This window comes from Seriola lalandi, unplaced genomic scaffold, assembly GCF_002814215.2.
Source record: "Seriola lalandi dorsalis isolate HSWRI2012SDOR001 ecotype SW California unplaced genomic scaffold, Sedor1 jcf7180002054143, whole genome shotgun sequence".
Taxonomy (NCBI): Eukaryota; Metazoa; Chordata; class Actinopteri; order Carangiformes; family Carangidae; genus Seriola; species Seriola lalandi.
In genome coordinates this window covers 110,561-129,463 of record NW_019524696.1, presented here as the reverse complement: position 1 = coordinate 129,463, position 18,903 = coordinate 110,561, and the positions used below count along the sequence as shown (strand labels likewise).

Genomic DNA, 18,903 nt, shown 5'->3' with positions numbered 1-18,903 from the left:
AGGAAAGGAAAGGAAAGGAAAGGAAAGGAAAGGAAAGGAAAGGAAAGGAAAAGGCCTTGAAACATAAATAAATTAAAAAATGAATGCTTTATCTACAGGGAATCTATCTGCACTGGTAAAGAACACAGAAGGTTAAATTATCAGGGAATAGAAGCAAAAGAAAAGGCATCAGAAAAAAACAGGTATTCAACTAATTCTCCAACAGAATAGCAGATGATGGACCGGCAATGAGTTGGATGTAAACGCTGCATTATAACAGAGGTGCACACCAACATACCAGGATGTACCAGGATTACATTCATATAAGACAGAACTTTATTCATCTCAAATGAACCTTTAATGCTAAAGATGCTCAGTGTTAATGGACAGATAATAGTGAAAATAGTGCAAAGTTACTGTTGGGAGATGTAACAAAAAGCTGTATTTAGCCATTTGTTGCTAATGTCAGGCGTTCATTCATCAGAAAGTGATACTGTCACATACACATGCAAGAAGAGCGCTTCTGAGTGCGGTTTGTGTATCAAGCCTAAAGACCCACAGTCAGCAAAGAGAGTTGACTTTTCTCCTCCTCACACATTTGTGATAGATAAATGAGCCTGGTCGAAAACAAAGAGAAAACAACAACTTAAAATCAAAATAGTCCAAGTGCGCGCCCTGATCTGGGTTTAAAAGTTTACCTCTGCCATCCAACGGTATTCAAACGCTCCGTTTCTCACCTTGCTGCGTGTCTTTGCCGTTGAGGAGTTCTCCTCAAATTTGGCTAGCAGCTGAGTTGCCATGGAGCGCACCTTATTCTCCCGCAGCTCTCCGTCCTCGCCAGCAGGGAGCGCACTGTGACAAGACAACTGGTGCCATGCCAGGGACACAGGTGGGGTTATAGAAGCGGGAGAGGGGGGTGGGATCTTTACACACATACATATTAGCATCAGCTCAACATCAAAACACAACTGGGCAACTACGCTTCGTTTTGAAACGGTCTTCTGGTGAACCTACCTCTGTGAGGTAGTGGTTGCCCTTTCGCGGTCGCTTGTTGATAGAATCGTCTTCCACTGTCTTGTCATCCTGTGACAGTAGAAACCACAGTAAAGATTCTTTCACGGTGACATTAAACGTTACACGTTTCTATCCAGGTCGTCGTCCTCGTTCAAACGTACAAAGAGCTGCTTGATTTTGATGAGTGTAAAGCTGATACTGTAAACTAATCATGGGATATACTGTTCAGGCTCATGATAAGATATGTTATCTCATCACTTTGAGAAGTAGTGAATTGACCTTTAGGTTAGTTTAAACTCATCTAATCTGGATTTCAATGGCTGTAAAGAGGAAACTGGTGATGAATGTAGAACAAACAGCTGATGAGAAAGGAGGGGAGGAAAGAAAGAAAGAGAGTCATAGAGAAAGAGACAAAGAGAAGGAAGAGAATTAAAAATTAAATTTCATTGTACCCTGGGATTCCTCTTCCTGGGTGGAGGCAGGTTCAGTTTGTGGTTGGTTTTAGACGGATAATCTTCTCTGTTTTCATCTGCTTCTCTTGTACCTGGAAAATAAACACATGCATACGGATTTACACTACAGCTTTGTTGGCATCAACAAAAACATGTTGTTGCCAAAGCAGTTTACAGATGATTAAAATACATTCATTATTAAATATGTGTCTATGTATATATGCAGCTATCTGCTCATTCTCAGAAAATTATACAATTTAATCTCACATGAAGATAGAGGAGTCTGAAAGTGAAAGAGGAGGATTCATTTGAAATTAAGCTCCTACACACACTTACTAACTTAGCCAGTTATCTCTGGCAGGAAGTGAGACATGAACTGTGTGCGTCACAGACAAGTGAGGTTAAGAGCACAGAAGCTCTCCTCACACACGTAACAGTAGTATTTTCAAAAAGCATCATTAGCATCACTCCAATACAATGGCATACAGTGTAGATATCATTACTGACTGAGGTGAAGCGATTAGAAGAAAAGCTAAATATAACCAAACCGAACACTTAAGCTCCTAAAACGTCTGCAAAGTAAATTCCCATCAAATGGACTGTGAAAAGTTCACCGGGGTAAATCATTTTCCCAGGCCTCCAGGAGTGTGGGATTTCTCCGTGGTGAAAGCAAGTGTGTGTGACACGGAGGTCTGCACGACATTAACATTACGGCACAAATAAGTGAAACGTGGCCGAAGCTGGAGCTGACTGTGGTGGTGTGACCGGAGCTGATCGAGGGCCTCCAGAGTTATGCAGAGCTTCAACAGACATATCGCACATACCAGTCGTGTCTCTGGCAGGGACTGACCTGACCACGGTTGTATAACCTGCAACTTTATCTCCCACAGTGGACAAAATAGTCCCCGAACCTCAGTTACTTCAAATACAACAGGGTCCATACTTAAATGTGCACCGACTTTAACTTGAAAACACAATGAAAATATCTCCATAGCAGTAGTTAGCAGCTCCCATGTGATTGTGACCCTTTATTAGCTTCTCTAAACTGTCTTCCACTTGTCTTCAACCTCTAGAGATCGAGACAGACACCACACACTGGCAGCGTCGTGTGATATTTTGTTAAATACTATTTTGACTTTTCTGTGAAAGAAAAAGGAATAAAGAACCTGTTTCCACAGCTTTTTTGGTTAGGTATAATATTACACTTTTTTTTGCATGGTTAGGATGAAACTCTGCAACAGTGCACCACCTAGCTGGCCAAGGCATTTTCCCATCTGTTTGTTCTGTGCAGCTGGATCCACTTTTCATACACTGGGGTGACTTTGTAGTATAATCATTTCCTTTTGTCAAACTGGGGTTATGAAGTCAGAGACACACCGACATTCTGAATTCTTGATCTAATGAATTTCAATTGAAACTGCAGTTCTTTCATTTTCAAGGCTGCAGTTAGTTTTTTGTTTTCAGTCCTGTACACTTAAGATTCAAGGATTAAATGAAGACTGAACTGACATTTTAATGTGTCATATTGTATAAAGTGAGATTTCCATGTCCTTTTTGATTATAAAGCAGGTCTAGGTTCTAGATTAATACTGTGAAAAGTATCAAAGCGCTCAGTCAACAGAGAAATGCACTAAGAAATTGAGCCTTAAAACGATCCAGTCAGGACTTCCTTAACTTTGTGATGTCACAACAAAACAGTCACCGGTCCTCAGCAACGACCCTAGCATGGCCAACAAAAAAGCTAATGAACCACACAACCCCAAGCGGTCATTCCGTCGCTAAGCTAGGAAGCTACAAGAAAGAAATGTTGAAATGCTGCTTAATCGTTTGATGTCAGGAAGCCAATATATCATTGCACAGCTTTCCCATGGAGAGAAATATTAGAGACCAGTGGCTAAAGTTTATTTTTTTCTGACATACCAGAGCACTTTAATCCAAAATTGACCATCTGTTCAGCTAATTTCAGCACTGACTGACCATCATCATTTGCATTTACTGATGACTTTTGCCAGGCTACAGTAGTAGGCGACAATCTGTTACCTGTGGCTGGCCTGTTGTTGCTACAGCCCCAGAGAGGAGCCTGAGAGAGGAGGTGTAAAACTACATTGAGATGGTTTTCGGTTATTCCAATAAAACACTGGAAAAGTGTAAAAATACGGGACCTTTAAGAGTAAGGAGAACAAAAACCCCCAAATAAATCCATGAGTCTCTCGCAGGCTGTTTGCTCTAGGGATTAGCATTCACAATATTGAGTGGCAGGAGGAGATTAGCATTACCCACCCTGACCTTTTAACAAGAAAACATTGTTCATGTTTTCTACTGGTGAAAACTAATGAGCTCAGTACAGTTGATGTATCAACACTATGTTGGAACAATTTAATGTGGGAAACAACATGTTCATCCACTGCTTAATGATTATTAGCTCCCACTATTAGCATTTACCTTCCCTTCAACCAGAGAGCATTAGTCTTTCCAAAGAAAAACTGCAAAACTCCACCACATTTATTTCACAATGTCTTGCCATTTAGCATAAGACTGTAAAAGTTTGATTCAATATTTTATATATTCAATATGAGATATAAGCTGAAGCAGGTAACGACAGAAGCAGGAAGGACACCGACCGTTGTTTACTGGTGAATTCCTGAAGGCCTCGTAGAACTTGGAAAGGTAAAGGACCATCAGTAGCTTGTCCGGTTCAGCCTCCGCAGCCATCTCCTTTCCCGTGGTCACTGGCTGGATGCTGAACTCCCGCTCAGCCACATCAAATGCCAACTGGTTATTCCCAGCAACGTCCTCCTCGTTAAGAGATTCATAATCACTGCAATGTAAAGGAGGGAGGAGGCGAGGTTGGTGAATCCAGGATCGTGTGTATGAGTTTATAATGTGTCTTAAAAACGCTACTGGATGTTAACACGCTAATGACGGTCTCTATTTTGTTTGTATAATGTCAGCTACATGCTTATGTTTGTGCATGGCATAAATGTTCCTGCTGATGATTTTGTGCTATTCCATTAATTGACAGTTGGTGGCAGTAACATGTGAAGAATGTAGCAATGTGCCAGCAAAAAGCAGAGAAGAAGAAGACTGCTAGCTAACAAACATGGATGTAAAAAATGAGGTTTGAATACTTATAATAATAACTTTATTATGAGGAAGGAAATTTAGTCAACATATCGTTAGCCTTCAAGGATTGAGGCTAAGCTGTACTTTGTCAGCTTCAACTATCCTTTGAGCTGAATGCTAATGCTACTTGATCTTAACATGCTAACATTTAATGCGTCAGCTGTTAATGTTAGGATGTTAAGCATATTAACATAGCAACAGTTACAGTTTAGCATGTTAGCCTGCATTCATTTAGCATGGTAAAATGCTAACATTTAGCGTGTTAGCTGGTAGTACAGCTGAGTGGATCACCAAATTATTAGGATTCATGCTCTGAGTGCCAAGAATGTCCATAAAAAAAATTCACGGCAATCCAACAGACGGACGTGTCGGACTGCTTTGGCTGACCATGGAATAAAACGTCAGCCACCAAAACATCCCATCATCTTGATATGAGAACTGAAGCTATATGTGGAATCACAGCTTGCTGCAATGACAAGGACTGAGATGACGTGTGATTGAGTCTACAAAATGAGCCCTCCTCATAGAGGATGATGTTATTCCAGTCGATGACTCTGACACTTTTATTTGCTTTCTCAGTTGTGTGTGAGCAGACCGGACCAAGTAGGTCAGTTTGGACTGTATGTGATATGACAGGCTGTTTTTGAATCAGATTAATCACCACAGAAAAACTTGGACAGAGTGTCAGCAAAATCACATGCAACTTAAAAGTGGAGCATCGAACAAGAAAATCAAGCTGTTAAAAACTAATTCAATAGAAAAATTAAATCCATTCTTCACTTTCACATAGTTAAGCGGCTCAGTTCAAAGGTAGCTGATCCGGATAGGTAATTCTTTATGCACTGTAAGTATGTTTTTGTGTGTGTTCTTACATGAGCTCAGGCCTTTGGCGGTGTATGAGAGCACAGAGGGCCAGGCCGTTCCTCCATGAAGATGTGAGGTTGGTGATGTCCACCCCTCTGTAACCTTGAGTCTGCTTCTGACACCAGGTCAGCAGCCGCCCAGGACGCACATCGGACTCTGCAAGAGAGGAACGGCACGTCATTCAAGGTCTCGTCAAGATGGCCGCTTGATCGCACAACATCCCAGGAGGAACCATTTTCATGCCAGAAAGGTTAAGGTTATGACTAAGTGCTTTATTTTTGTCAGGCTGGAAAGCCTCTCAAAGAGTGTTGACACTATAGCACAATAAAAACTGATTTGAACACAAATGACTTGTGGGTTCACTTGGACTTGAGCCCCGTGATATGTAAGACTTGAACGACGTCCAAAGCCTAAAGCAGAGTAATCTTAACGGCATATTCAGACACAGAGCAGAAATTCAGGCCAGTGCCCAAACCGGCCTACTTAAAAGATCTGCAGCACTCGCTTTGATGTGCTTTAAAATGCATAGCTGTAACTCCATGGATGTATTTTAAATGTCAGTGTTTATCTGCAGAGTGAAAGGAATGGGAAAATCAGAGGGGGATGGGTAACTGAAAGCACACACTGATATCTTTTGTATTAATTGGCATTTCGTTTCATGGTAAATGTAGTTTTAATTCTACTGTATCCTCATGGAGGTGGAGAAAAACTGAACCTAATCTTCATGAAAGTTGAATTTAGCACATGACCTAAACGTTGAAATTGATTTAGATCTGGAGAGTCAAGACTTAGGACTTACAGCTGCAATATCAATGTCAATACTTTTATATTAACAATGACTCAAATTACTGTGTAATATGAAAAGAGCTAATTCATAGGGAAAAACATGGGGAGAATTATCACCAACTCTACATTTCCCCTCACTTGAACTGCGCGTTTAGCATCTTTTAGCTCATTGTTTTGGTTTTACGCCACAACTTTAATGTTTTGGTTCAGTATCGTTGTTCTCATCAACCTTGTTTCCAGCGACATCAGGCTGCTGTTTTCAGTATAAAAGCTCTGATAAACTCACTGGACACTACAAGACTTACATTCATCAGGTGGTTTTTCTAATAGGTTCACTATGACAACATAACATGAGATGATGATACATCTGTGTTGTGTTTACAGCTTGAAGCGGAGACTAAACAATCCACCACAGCAAAGTCAAGTGTGTCAACCCCATGTTCATCAGTCCAACCCTGCTGTTGCAAAACAGAGCAGGCCTGCACATGTCTGTCACAGGCATCATGTCTGCTCCTCATGTGGGTGTAACGTTATCCAGCTGTATTGTCTGTGTGACGAGGTGTGTCGGCCTGTGACTGAGGTAAGGCTAAAGTTTCCCCTCAAGAGGGCAACTGTGCGTTCACTATGTCAACCCTTATTTTCTCCAGTGAACTATATTCAGCATTTCATAATGATTCATCAAAATCCTTTTTCAAAACAGGTTATGTCACGCTACATTGTTGAGTCAGCACAAAGATGATTTTATAAACAGTAACTGAGCGTCTTAATTTCAGAACGCTTCCATGCAGTGCTAATGGGGCCTTGGAGGCATCTAATCTCAATGGTGACTCACTGGATGATCAGGTTACTATTACAACATGACAGGGAGCTTTGAAAGAAGAAGACAGTCCCGTCTGAGGAGAAGGCACCAATCCTCACCGTCAGTGCTTGGGCTATAGATATTTGACGCATATATAATCTGTTTATAACGGACGTGTGAACAATCTGTGGTTATAAATGCAAGGATGCATCACAATCTACAGGTTGAATTTACAGCATGTGCAGCTCGTCAGTCACTGGCTCTGGCTGTCCAGACCGATTCAGACAGCAAGTGAGATAGAGAACTGTTAGAGATGAATCATGAAGCCATTTCATCACCAAAAGCATCAAATTATCAACATAAAGTGTCATAATTTTCACAGAATACAGAATCTGTTTGGACCAAACAAGTTGTCGGATGCTTCCAGTGGCCACAATACAACAGCTGATTTAATAATCAATCACTCTGCGTCTCACCTTTTCTGGACAGGTTGACTGATCTACCTGTGGGACCTCCTCTTCCCAGGTTACATGAGCCCTGTTGGCCGTCAATATACAGGTGACGAACCTGAGGGAAAAGACAGAAATTGCTCCTGACTTGAGCCTGAAATACAATTTGAATCTCAAGACACGGTATAAAAATAAGATTAGGAGGGTTTGCAGCTGACTGAAATTTCCTAGCAACACAGAATTGAACAGAATTGATGGTGCAGAAAAAAAAAAGGCAAGAGGAAAATCACAATGCAGCATGTGTCGCAGAAAGAGTTCAAAACAAGTCTGAGCTTGCCGGTAAACACTTTAATCCAGCATGACTGTGACTGTGGCTTCTCCTTAGAGAGCACTCTCTGCAGACTACAAGAAGTTTATTATTAGTAGTAGTATTATTATTATTATGTAAGTGCTGGACTGACCTGGTGTGGGCGCACACAGCTGGAGTTGAGGTTGGGGTAGCGGGTGGCAGGGTCAATGGCGTACTGTTCAAAGTTTTTGCTGATGTTCTCTGTGGTGGTCTGAGGCAGCAGGCGGTAAAGACTCTCCCTGGGGAGCAAAAGCACAGATATAGTTTTAATTGTGAGATTCAAGATACTGAAGCTTCAAAGTTGGAACCACATTGAACTAACCTTGATCTGTGTAAAGACAGAAAAGTACTGAGGCAAGAGGAGAGCACAAAACCACTGCTGGAGGAACCATAAATAAAGACTTTTGACATGAAATCTACATCACTTTAAGTGCATTTACACTGGACATGTCCCAGCTGGTTTATTTGAACACATGACTGCTGCTACTTTACTTTGTATTGGTGGGTGATACCGAGACTATTCATATTCATGTGACACGAAATACCCACAGAGAAACCAAGGTCTCCTTCAAAGCACACACTGAAATAAGTATTAAAGGGGTAAAGCTCTAGTGGCTGCCTACAGAGGCTAGAATTGCCTCTTTTTTTTTTTTAGCCTTTTTAAAGCCTTGTCAGTACAGACAGAAAAAACTATAAAGTTTCATCTTCTATAATGGTATTTTTTGTGTTTAGGTAGTTTCTTAACAAAATCACAAGGATGTATCCTCTGGAAAACATGAATTTTATAGCAAAGTTTACATTTTAGCCTGAGAGTGGTTCGGGGAGAAAGTTTAGGAGTTTCTAAAATAGAAAAGCTGAAGGTGACTGTGTAGCTAGAGGAAGGCTCGTTGGTGTGTCAAATATGAAGAGGGTGTATCCTCTGACTAAATATAGTATTCAGACCATTCGATTTTGATATTTCTTGTGTGAGAGTTGAAATTTTTGAGCTGATGGCAGGCCAAGAATGACAGGACAGAGGGTCATGAAAATCATTAAGAGTTATCCTCTGGGGAACATGCACATACTAGATTTCACAGAGATCTGGCCAGTAGTTGTTTTGGACCAAACTGTTCCCAACGGACTGTCCTTGACTGGACCGACAGGTCTATTATGCTCATCTAAAGTTACAGAGAGTGAAAGATAAAACACACGCACCTCTCAGCCAGTATCTCCAGAGGGGTCCGTCCTTGTGTCCAGCCCTTCACCATCCAAGCTGTGTCGAAGGCTGCCAGGAAACCCCGAGCACAACCTGTACCCATCGGCCAGAAGGGCTGTAAGCGGAGAACACAAGGCCAGCATGAACACACATGAAGCTGAGCCTCGGCCATGGTGGAGGCCTGACAACACACACACACACACACACAAAACAACCACCACCGGTGCGTCATTACCTCAAGCAGACTATCTCCCACCAGCGCCACGAGTAACTGGTGTCCGTGTTTCTCCCTGAGCAGAGCAGCGTTCTCTGAAGCGTACATGCTGGTGAAGTCAAACATGGCCACGTCCGGCTGCCCGTAGTGGTTGATGGCGTAGTCCAGGGATGGCAGCTGGTAGTTTGTGCCGAAGTCAGCTGCCTCACGGGCGTAAGAGAGCAACGCTTCCTTGTTGACGTTGTCAAGGCTCAGCAGTCGCTCTGTTTCTATGTAGTCCTGTAGAGACAAGAAGAGGAAGGTTTCGGGCACCGATATGAAAGGGGGTTGGAGAATTGAAAACCCACTCTGCAGCTCTACAGAGCTTCATTAGCTGATGTGTTGGCTTTCTTTCTCCTTCCTGGATGTGTAAATAGGAAATTATTTGCTAACAGATTTGCCTTCACAAAGTTATAAGGTTAAAATATGCTCCCAAATGGCCAAACAGAAGAGAAAAAAAACAAGGCAGCTTTAATTTAATGTAATTATCTGTTTTTGTTTGGTATTATTTTAAGATTTTTATATCATTATTATTGTATTCAAGGCATCAATGTACATAGAGTTCTCTTGCATTGTATTTGAATGTCTCACCCCAGAAGGCAAGAAAAACAAAAAGCTGAAAACAGATTAAATGCTACTCAGGTACCAAATCTCAAAATCAATTTAAATCCCTTTATCAAAGAAAATAGTGACACTTTTTATTATCTCCATTATTTTTGCTTTATTATTATTTAGTTACGTTAAGCTGTCATGTGTTTATGCTTCATGTTTTTGAGTTTTTATTCTGCATTGCTGCAAAAAAACAATAAAAAGACAATAAATTGTGTCACTTTTCATCCACCTTTGCAATGTTTCTTTTTTTTTTTTATTGCTTTCACCTTTAAAAATGCACATTTGTAGAAATGAATATATTTTAAACTAGTATATAAAAGCATGTAATGACAATTTTAGACTTTGCTCTGGCATTTCAGTTCTCTGGCTGGCTTTCTGTTATTTCAAGGAATTTAGGTTAAATATAATCCATTAGGATTCAGCTAATCTACAATATCTAATGGTCAAGCTATTACTTTTTCAAAACCACCAGAGCAATCAGAGTCCAGTTAGCTGCTGCAGCCGACCGCCGTGACTCCTTCAAAGCCACAGAGAGAGCTTGACAGCAGTGAGTGATCAATCTAAACATGTCGCCCCCTCCCCATGAATGATGCCGTTTCCCCTCTGAGTCACTCAGGAAATCACCAAGTTGTTTTGTTTTGACATGTAAGCAGAGTGAGATACATCATTATCCCCTGGGCAGGACCAGGCTGGACAAAAAAAGAAAAAGAAAAAGACTGGGACTGATTCAGAAATAGATTCATTATTCTCATGAAATTAAATGAAAAATATATTTAGACTGATGTGTTTCACTGCAAGAGGAAAATAATGAAAAAACCAAGTTAATCAGTTTGTTGAATCAGTGAGCTATTACAAGTGATGAGGTCCCTCAAACAGCTGATGTTGTGAGATATCACTCTGCACTAATGGGTAATGTAAAATGAGACAGACACCACCCAGGGTACAGCGAAGCACACTGTCAACACCTGTGTGTGTGTGTGTGTGTGTGTGTGTGTGTGTGTGTGTGTGTGTGTGTGTGTGAGAGAGAGACAGAGAGTGAGAGAGCGAGTGAAAGGAAAAGAACATAGTCCACATGTCGATGCCACTACAGTGTGTTTTGTTTTCCTGCATGTGTGTGTGGCTCTTCGTATTTTCAGATAATTGTCCCGGCAGACACTGGGTGAGGGGGTTAACAGCTGTCTTCCTCATGGGATCCAATCTGCTCCCTGATGCCATAATAATAACCTCATTTATACTGTCTAATCTCTATAGAGGACAGGGACGCTCACAGAGAGGAAACCTCTGACTCATAACGTGTGTGTGTGTGTGTGTGTGTGTGTGTGTGTGTGTGTGTGTGGGATGGGGTGTTTGTTAGTTTGTAGGGCACATAGAAGAAAGGTGAGAGAGCGCAAGCATCTAATTAGAGCCCAATTTCATTATCATCCCCTATGGAGGCCCGTCACTCACTGCCACAGCTAGCTGCTCACTGGTCTGGCAAACACACACACATCCCTGTTCACCTAAAAACACTATGACTCTCTGCTCTGGCTGCTGGTTTTAAAAACAGGCAGACCAGCCTGACATTTATAAAAATGTAAGCTAATATCATTGGCTAATGTTAATGTTGTAATTTGGCTAGCTTTCATGATTATAGGCATTCAGATATCTAAATCTTACTCTCTATCTCTTCTATAAAGCCTTTGGTGTTTCCAGATTGCCTTAAGTGATGTCACTTGAGTCGGGATCAGTCGGGTGCTAAAGACTACAAGTTTGAAAAAGAGACAAATCTGGGGATGTGGAGTTAGAGAAAAATGAGTTTAACAGACTTCTCCCAGATACCGAAATAAATCCGACCCGTTATGCACCCGGTTCCACAGCCTGAATCTGGCCCATATTCAGCATGATTGTCAGATGCTACTTCCAGGTATAAGTAAAGTCAATACCAGAACATAAAAGCTGTACTCTGCCCAGATGAGAGAGGATATGAGCCAGATGTGAGCCTGGGATCAAGGCATACGATGAGCCAGAAGTTTCATTTTGCCAACTAGCTTGCTCCTCATCTCAGCTTGGGCCTAGCAGCTTGAGGCTATATTAGCTGCTAGTAGCATACCATACACAAATCTACAACCATCAACGAGCGGAATAAAACAGACATTATCTCTGGTTCTGTATCAGTAGCTATTCATCTTAAGCCAAAGCTAAAGCCAGTTAGAGAACAGTATATTGGTGAACAAGTGAGAGTTTCTGAATGATCTTGTGTCAAGAGATCCCAAGCTGAGAGAGATGTTCAGAGTTTGGGAATGACATTTGCGTAGGAGAGTGAGTGTATAGCTGCAGAGCAGAGTGACATTTACACAGCTGTGTGTGTGAACCATTACAGTCCGGTGAAGTCAAGTAAAGAGTGCGAGAACACCACCTGTAACCATGATAGTTGTAATGCAACGAATACTAAAATGAATACACCTTATCTAAGATGTGTGTGCATGTGCATGAGCAAACTCACGTTTATGATGACCCCTTTGTCCAGCAGACTCTGCTTCTTCGCCGTCATGACAAAGTAGTGGGTGTTGTCTTTGTAGTAAACTATGTTCTCCAAGTCAATTCCTGAAAACAAGAGCAGATTTACTTAACAGGTGAATCAAAAATAAATAATTAAATAAAATAGAAGACTATATACACTATGTTGTCTCCTCACCCGTCTCCTCCTTGAGTTCCAGAAAGAACTTCTGGTTGAAGATGAAGGCCACGCCGCTGATTTCTTCCACTTTGGCCTCTGCGGTGGTGTTTCTGTTAACGAAGTTAGCTGTGATGGCAATGGCCAACTTACCCCGAAACTCTTTGCGACTGAAACCTGCCGAGAGGAAAAGAAAAAACCTTAGGAACGACTCATGCAGAGGGAAACAGACAGTGGAAAATATTTCTTTAATGGGATTTTTAAGCAACATACATATAGTTACTATAAACAGTCAATCTGATCCACATATGAAGCTGCAGCAGATGGAGACACAGACCCTCCTGGAGTTGTCCGTTTAGGGAGGACAATGTTTAACACTGATGTAACCAGTTACTTTATATGTCAACAAACACATCTCATATAGCACACACTTACACAGAACAAACAACAAAGCTCTCAAACACTTCATAAATCGGTACACACACTCAACACTGACCCAATACACACACTATTAAGCCTCCAGTTAAAACTATGTCAACAGGAAATGCTTTACCCAGTGACTGAAAGCAGCTTTGCGACACCCAGGCTCATTTCCAGTAAAAAAAAATAACAAACAGTGCTTTGACTGCAGGGTAAATGTTTGAAAAATGTGGGTCAATGACAAACCTTTTTCTAAAGGTCTCACTTAGAGCCGCATGAAAATGCAACAGATCACCTCACAGGACCGTTCCCATGACAGGATTTCTGTTCGTTTTTCCTTCTTTCTCACCGTCTAATGTGTTTTTGCGTCCGTCGGCTCCAATCACCACGTCGAAGTCAAAGTCTGAGACAGGATGGCTGGAGGGCCGGACCTCTGCTCGCCACCCGGGGCCTGAGGAAGAACACGAGAAAAAAACAGCTAACCGTAACCGTAACATATTTACAGAGAGTGTAACTGAAGATCTGAAGGAAAGGCAGAGGATGGGGAATTGGGTGAAGAGTCACAGATCATGTTCACAAATCATGTTGTGAGTGTTGATTTGATTTGGGAAACCATTTCCTTTTTCTGACTGCATGAGATTTATGTGATTATTTCCAAACTGCCACAGAGCAGATACAATATGTTGCTCTGTCCCTGAAGTTAAGGGACGGTTGTGTCGTGTCAAAGTCAGAAAGTCCCCACACAACATATTTAGTATCCATATTTTTGGAAGAGGAAAGTGAACTATCAGCAGACTCTATCAATAGACATAGTTATTTTCCACACAGTTTGTTATAAATTCTGCCACTGCAAATGTCTCTCCTCTAGAAATATTTCTGATCACTTGAACATATGTTGTGAGCATGGAGTTGTCCATATATAGCTGAAATATGCAGGAGAGTCTCTGCATGTCAGTGCCACTCACAACCCTTTAACGCACAGATAATACCACCCACCCACCCACACACACACACACACACACACTCACTGTCCTCGCTCTGCTCCGCCGGTGGTTCCAATAGTTTGACGAACTCCACATTGACATGAATCTCAACTCCCAGAATCAGACTGACTTTCAGCAGCATCAGCTGGAGCTGACGGATACCTGGAGTGAACACACACAAACACACACATGCACATACTTGATATCCAAAAGTGGACAAAGCAGAGTGACAACTACCTATACAGCCAAAAAAATAAAATTGTATGAGGTGAGATTTCCATGTTTTCTTTGATTATAAAGCAGGTCTAGGTTCTATATTAACACTGTGAAAGTATCAACGCGCTCAGTCCACAGAGAAATGCACACAGCCTGTGTTACAAAACTGAGCCTTAAAACCAGCCGTCAGGACTTCTGTAACTTTGTGAAGTCACAACAAAGCTGTCACCGCTCTCAGCCATGCCTCAAGTCCAGCCCACCTGAACCCACCATCCAACCTTGCAGGATTTGGTTTCTCTGAGCGCTTACCTGAAATCTCCTATATTCTTATTCAATCACTCAGAAAACAGTCAGCCAATCAGAGGAGAGGCTCGGAGCCTCCATATCTTCTTATGGATACTTAAACTTCAAATAAAACTCCTGAAAAATGTAAAATATGGAACCTTTAATATATGTATACCTCACTGCATAGCACATTAATTCATTAATAACACATTGAGACCATTTTTATGCAAAGGTAACATGAGGCCAAGGATTGCTGAGGCACTAAAATCCAGTTGGGGTGATGAGGTGAATAAAATTGATAATGGAAACCGTGAAGTTTATGAAACTGGCAAAGAAACTGTACTTAATCTGGACTGGTCACATCATGGCCAACACACGATCTGCTTAATAAGGTCAGTATTGTCGCCAATACTGATCCAGTACATCCGATCAGTGTATCCATACTGGATCGATTGCATCCTGGCACTAACATGATGTACCATTACACTTTGGTTTTATTAAGGGTAAAACACAAGTTTTAAGTTAATATAGTCTATATATACTATGACTCAGCAGCTGGTGTATTCAGGTGCTTTCTGGCCAGCCGCTGTGGGAGGAAGACGTGTTTGCACCTAGACGATTGATGACAAGTCAGCAGTGCTCATCTTTGAGAGAAGATATTAATACATGACACGGTTACTAAAACTGGAGAGGAAGACGTGCCAATGGAAACATCCCAACAGGGAGATACAGACTGAAGAAACAAACTGCAGCAAACTAGGCCGCTGGAAAAACTCCTCTCACTGGGTTACAGAGTCACAGATGCGGAAGAGAGAAGAAGAGTTAAAAGTTCAGCTTAAGTTTCCCCAGTCTGTTCTCTCACTTCATGATAGACTTCTTCATACACAAAACACCGTAATGGTTTTATGTGTATTTTTATTTTCTGTCCCGACATCAACAATGTCCTACTGTGAGAACAGAGATGCAACACTCACTGATGTGGTCGATGGAGCCGGCGCAGAACTTGCCGTAGAACTTCTTGGCTCCGAGGCCCCTGAGGTCGTGAATGGTGAAGGGCCAGAGGTGGAGCACGTTGTTCCTGGAGAAAGTGTCTCTCTTCTCGATCACCACGACCTTGCAGCCCAGCAGGGCCAGCTCGATGGCCGTTCGCAGACCACAGGGACCTCCGCCGATGATCAGGCACTGAATGGGGTTAAAGAAGTAGAAGTTCGAATATCTTAGTGGTCATAGTCTAACTTCTGACTAATTACAAATCATTCATTCTATAAGTATCACAATGACATAAGAGGGAGTGTTAAGATGAGGACACTTGTATTTATACATTAAATGTGAATTGACAGAACAATAATAAATCAATAGCTGGAATTTAAAAAGAAAAACATGGCTCTCCTCTATCCACAATAAGCTAAAATAAAACAAACTGTAGACTGTGGTGAGACGGCATCAGGAGGATCTTGAAGAACAAAAAAAATAAACAATTCAATCCATTTCTCTATCTTAAGTTCAGCAGCAGCTTTCCAAAGATGAAGTCTGATTGCTGGTCTCAGACTTTGTATAATTTCCAGTTTACTCCTGTACAGTGTAAACTGTAGTATGGAAGTGGGAAACAGGTCAGGTGTGACAATAGGAAGTCTACAGGAGCTGACTATGATGTTTGTTCTGCTTCTGGACTGAGAGAAAAGAAAAGAAAAGAAAAGAATATGTGGAAAAGGTAAAAGCTTGATCTGGAAAGTCTCAGTTCCTCTTTGATTACAGTCAACCTCTAATTTCCCAGTCAGCGTGTGGTTTGCCATTTTACAGTTATGGGGAAAATCCACTGGCAAAACAATTAGCACAGCCATCTGGGAAAGGTCAGTTTAACAGTTAGGAGAGTTAATCACTTTTGGGACTATGATTTGTGCCATCGTCCACGTAACAGAACAGAATACACAGTAAACAAAGTTAGAGAAATTCCCAAATTGACCACTCATCTGCCCTAGATACTGAAAACCACCAAACAGAGCACCCACCCGGCGACAGCACTTTTTCTTCAAATAAAAGTTTCTGCAGGAAAAAAAAAATGTCTGGGATAATAGTTTAGCTGTTATTTTTGGCCAAAGCTCAGCCCAACCCATCTGTGTTAATCTTCCCTCTGCGAGTCTCTGGCCTCTTTCCCCTCCGGACATCTTATCTTTTCCTACAGATACGAAGACATTCCAGCAGCACTATGCTCAGTGTGCTGCTTTTAATTACTTGGACGTGGTCAGACAATAAAACAGATCAGCGCATCAAAAACATGAAATATGATTTACTTGTGTCTGAACTCGCATACTGTCAAGCCTCCCTGTAAGCCATATACGACACAGCTTGACTAACAAACTGCGAAAGTGTCTCCTATAAATAGCTTTAATTCCTTGATTTATAAATTATCCTAATTGAGTTGATTCAAGCTATGTGCTCTAAATCCAGTTAATTTGGCCTCTCAAAGTTAGAATTACTTAGGTCTAATTAATTATTTGCATATAATTACAGAAGTAATCCACTTACATAATCTATTTTCCAAACAAATCCACACTGGCTAAGGTCCTAATTGGGTATTTTGAACAAATAAAGATGCCTTTTGAAAAAGGCACATGCTCTATGTTCTACTCAATAGAACAACACGTTGTGGATAAATGAGCTGATTCTCTGTGGTAATTAAATCTTTACTGATCACTTTCCTGCAGCCGATTGGAGTTGTGTTAAGTTACTGCAAATCCTGCTGGTCCCGTTGAAAACCAACCAGTGGGGGCATTTTATTTTGAAGGAGTTGAAGGGAATTCAATGTACTCACGACAGAATTAGCAGGAACCTTGTTAGAGGTGCTATTCTTCAATAAAATAAAATAAAATTGGTCTACACAACAAGACATGGATATGTCTGGCACAATTTGGTCAGTATATATTTTTTAAATCTTCCTAGGAAGAAATGTACAAAAGGAAACTCTGACACTGAGGTGTTAGATGAGGAGCTGCAGAGGACGGACTCTTCAGGCCTGGTAACATCAGTATTTAAAACGACCTTACCTTGGATGTTAATGGAACAGTACAGAGAAAACAGAAAGCACAGATTAAGTTTGCTGTGCCACTTTCTAGAGTGAGGATCATCGTTACAGCGTTCACCGATCGTTTGTGCCTTTGCCAATGTCAAGATGATATTTGGTTTGTTTTCCCATTCATGTAATAACTTATTGTTATCATGATTTGTAGGTTTAAAATAATATTAAATTCCACAGGCACAGGGTGACGAAAGGACGATCTGATGAGATTGCAAAACCCTTATCAGGCCTTTACTACGGCACAACTCCATCATTATCAAAAGGTAAACACCTTTTACCTTGCTGTGCTGTGCTGCCCGGCTTTAATTCTTGTAGTTGCTCATGGCTGAACACATTATGAACAACCCCCGACTACCGAAAAACAGCTTAAGACCACCAGCTTCCCCTGCTTCCCCTTCTCTTACCCTGGTGCCCTCGCAGGCTTTATTCTGGCTGTAGACCTTGTGCTGTGCCCTTTTGTCCAGTTTGGTCCACAGAGCCTTGACCTTCCATGTGCTGATTGCCGCCTTCAGTGAGCTGTAGAAGTTGCTGTAGTCCAGAGGATCCAGCTCCAGCTGCCTGCAGAGGATGCTGAAGGCCTGCAGCGTCCCCTTACAGGTGGACGCCTGGACAAAGTTCTCAAAGAGCTGGCTGGCCTGCGCTGTACGTTCATCCTCCGTCTCACCCATCTGCTCTGATGCTCGCCGGGGTCCAGTCCCCTCCTCTAACTATCGCTCTCTTCTTCTCCTCTCCTGGTTACTCCTTCCACGCCGTCAGTACTGGACTCCTCCTATGATGTGTGTGCCACCATGCTTGACTGGTTCTGAAAGAAACAAAGATGATTTTAGGAAAAGAAATAAAATCAGTCTTGTACCTGGTGATCAGTCCTGTAACCTGTGACTATAATTCAGCCGCAAAATAACATTAATACCTACCATTACATTAGATTACATTACATTTTCAAGTCTTTGTGTTATTGTGTTTGTAGTTCCGAACTATGGCGTCTCAAACCTGGGATCAGAGCACTATTTGATACCGATGGATAAGCAGACTGGATTTACATTTCTAGCATAATACATTTCTAGTATAAAAATATATTAGTACAGTAGAGTGCAGTTCAAGTTTTTACACAATACAATGACAACTGTAACTCTGCGAGTCATCAGAAATATGGGACATAAAAGGAGACTGTTGTCTAGGATACACTACAACGTAACCGTAACCACGGAAACAAACATCGAGACAGATCTTGTTAATGTTCTGGAGAATGGGTTGAGACACTTTAGGGCTGCTTCATGAATAAATTAATCAGACACGGGTGCTGGTTTTCAAAAGCTACACTCACAATATTTATAGTAACAATGACTCGGATGACTCCGTGCTGCTAGTGATGAAGCCACAGAAAATTATCACCAA

General features: G+C 41.5%; 1 protein-coding gene across 1 annotated transcript in view; it reads right to left on the bottom strand.

The window, feature by feature from the left end:
- Positions 1-18,304, bottom strand: part of mical2b (microtubule associated monooxygenase, calponin and LIM domain containing 2b) — a 38,674-nt gene extending 20,370 nt beyond the window's left edge. The window contains exons 1-15 of the mRNA XM_023403542.2: positions 17,913-18,304; positions 15,407-15,614; positions 13,977-14,093; positions 13,298-13,399; positions 12,550-12,705; positions 12,358-12,458; positions 9,246-9,503; positions 9,010-9,125; positions 7,928-8,054; positions 7,494-7,584; positions 5,441-5,588; positions 4,067-4,263; positions 1,446-1,537; positions 994-1,062; positions 717-845 (exon numbers count right to left, since the gene is read on the bottom strand). Coding sequence (XP_023259310.1) covers positions 717-845; positions 994-1,062; positions 1,446-1,537; positions 4,067-4,263; positions 5,441-5,588; positions 7,494-7,584; positions 7,928-8,054; positions 9,010-9,125; positions 9,246-9,503; positions 12,358-12,458; positions 12,550-12,705; positions 13,298-13,399; positions 13,977-14,093; positions 15,407-15,614; positions 17,913-18,176 — 2,175 coding nt within the window. The 5' untranslated portion in view covers positions 18,177-18,304. The remainder of the gene's footprint in view (positions 1-716; positions 846-993; positions 1,063-1,445; positions 1,538-4,066; positions 4,264-5,440; positions 5,589-7,493; positions 7,585-7,927; positions 8,055-9,009; positions 9,126-9,245; positions 9,504-12,357; positions 12,459-12,549; positions 12,706-13,297; positions 13,400-13,976; positions 14,094-15,406; positions 15,615-17,912) is intronic.
- Between the last annotated feature and the right edge of the window lie 599 nt (positions 18,305-18,903).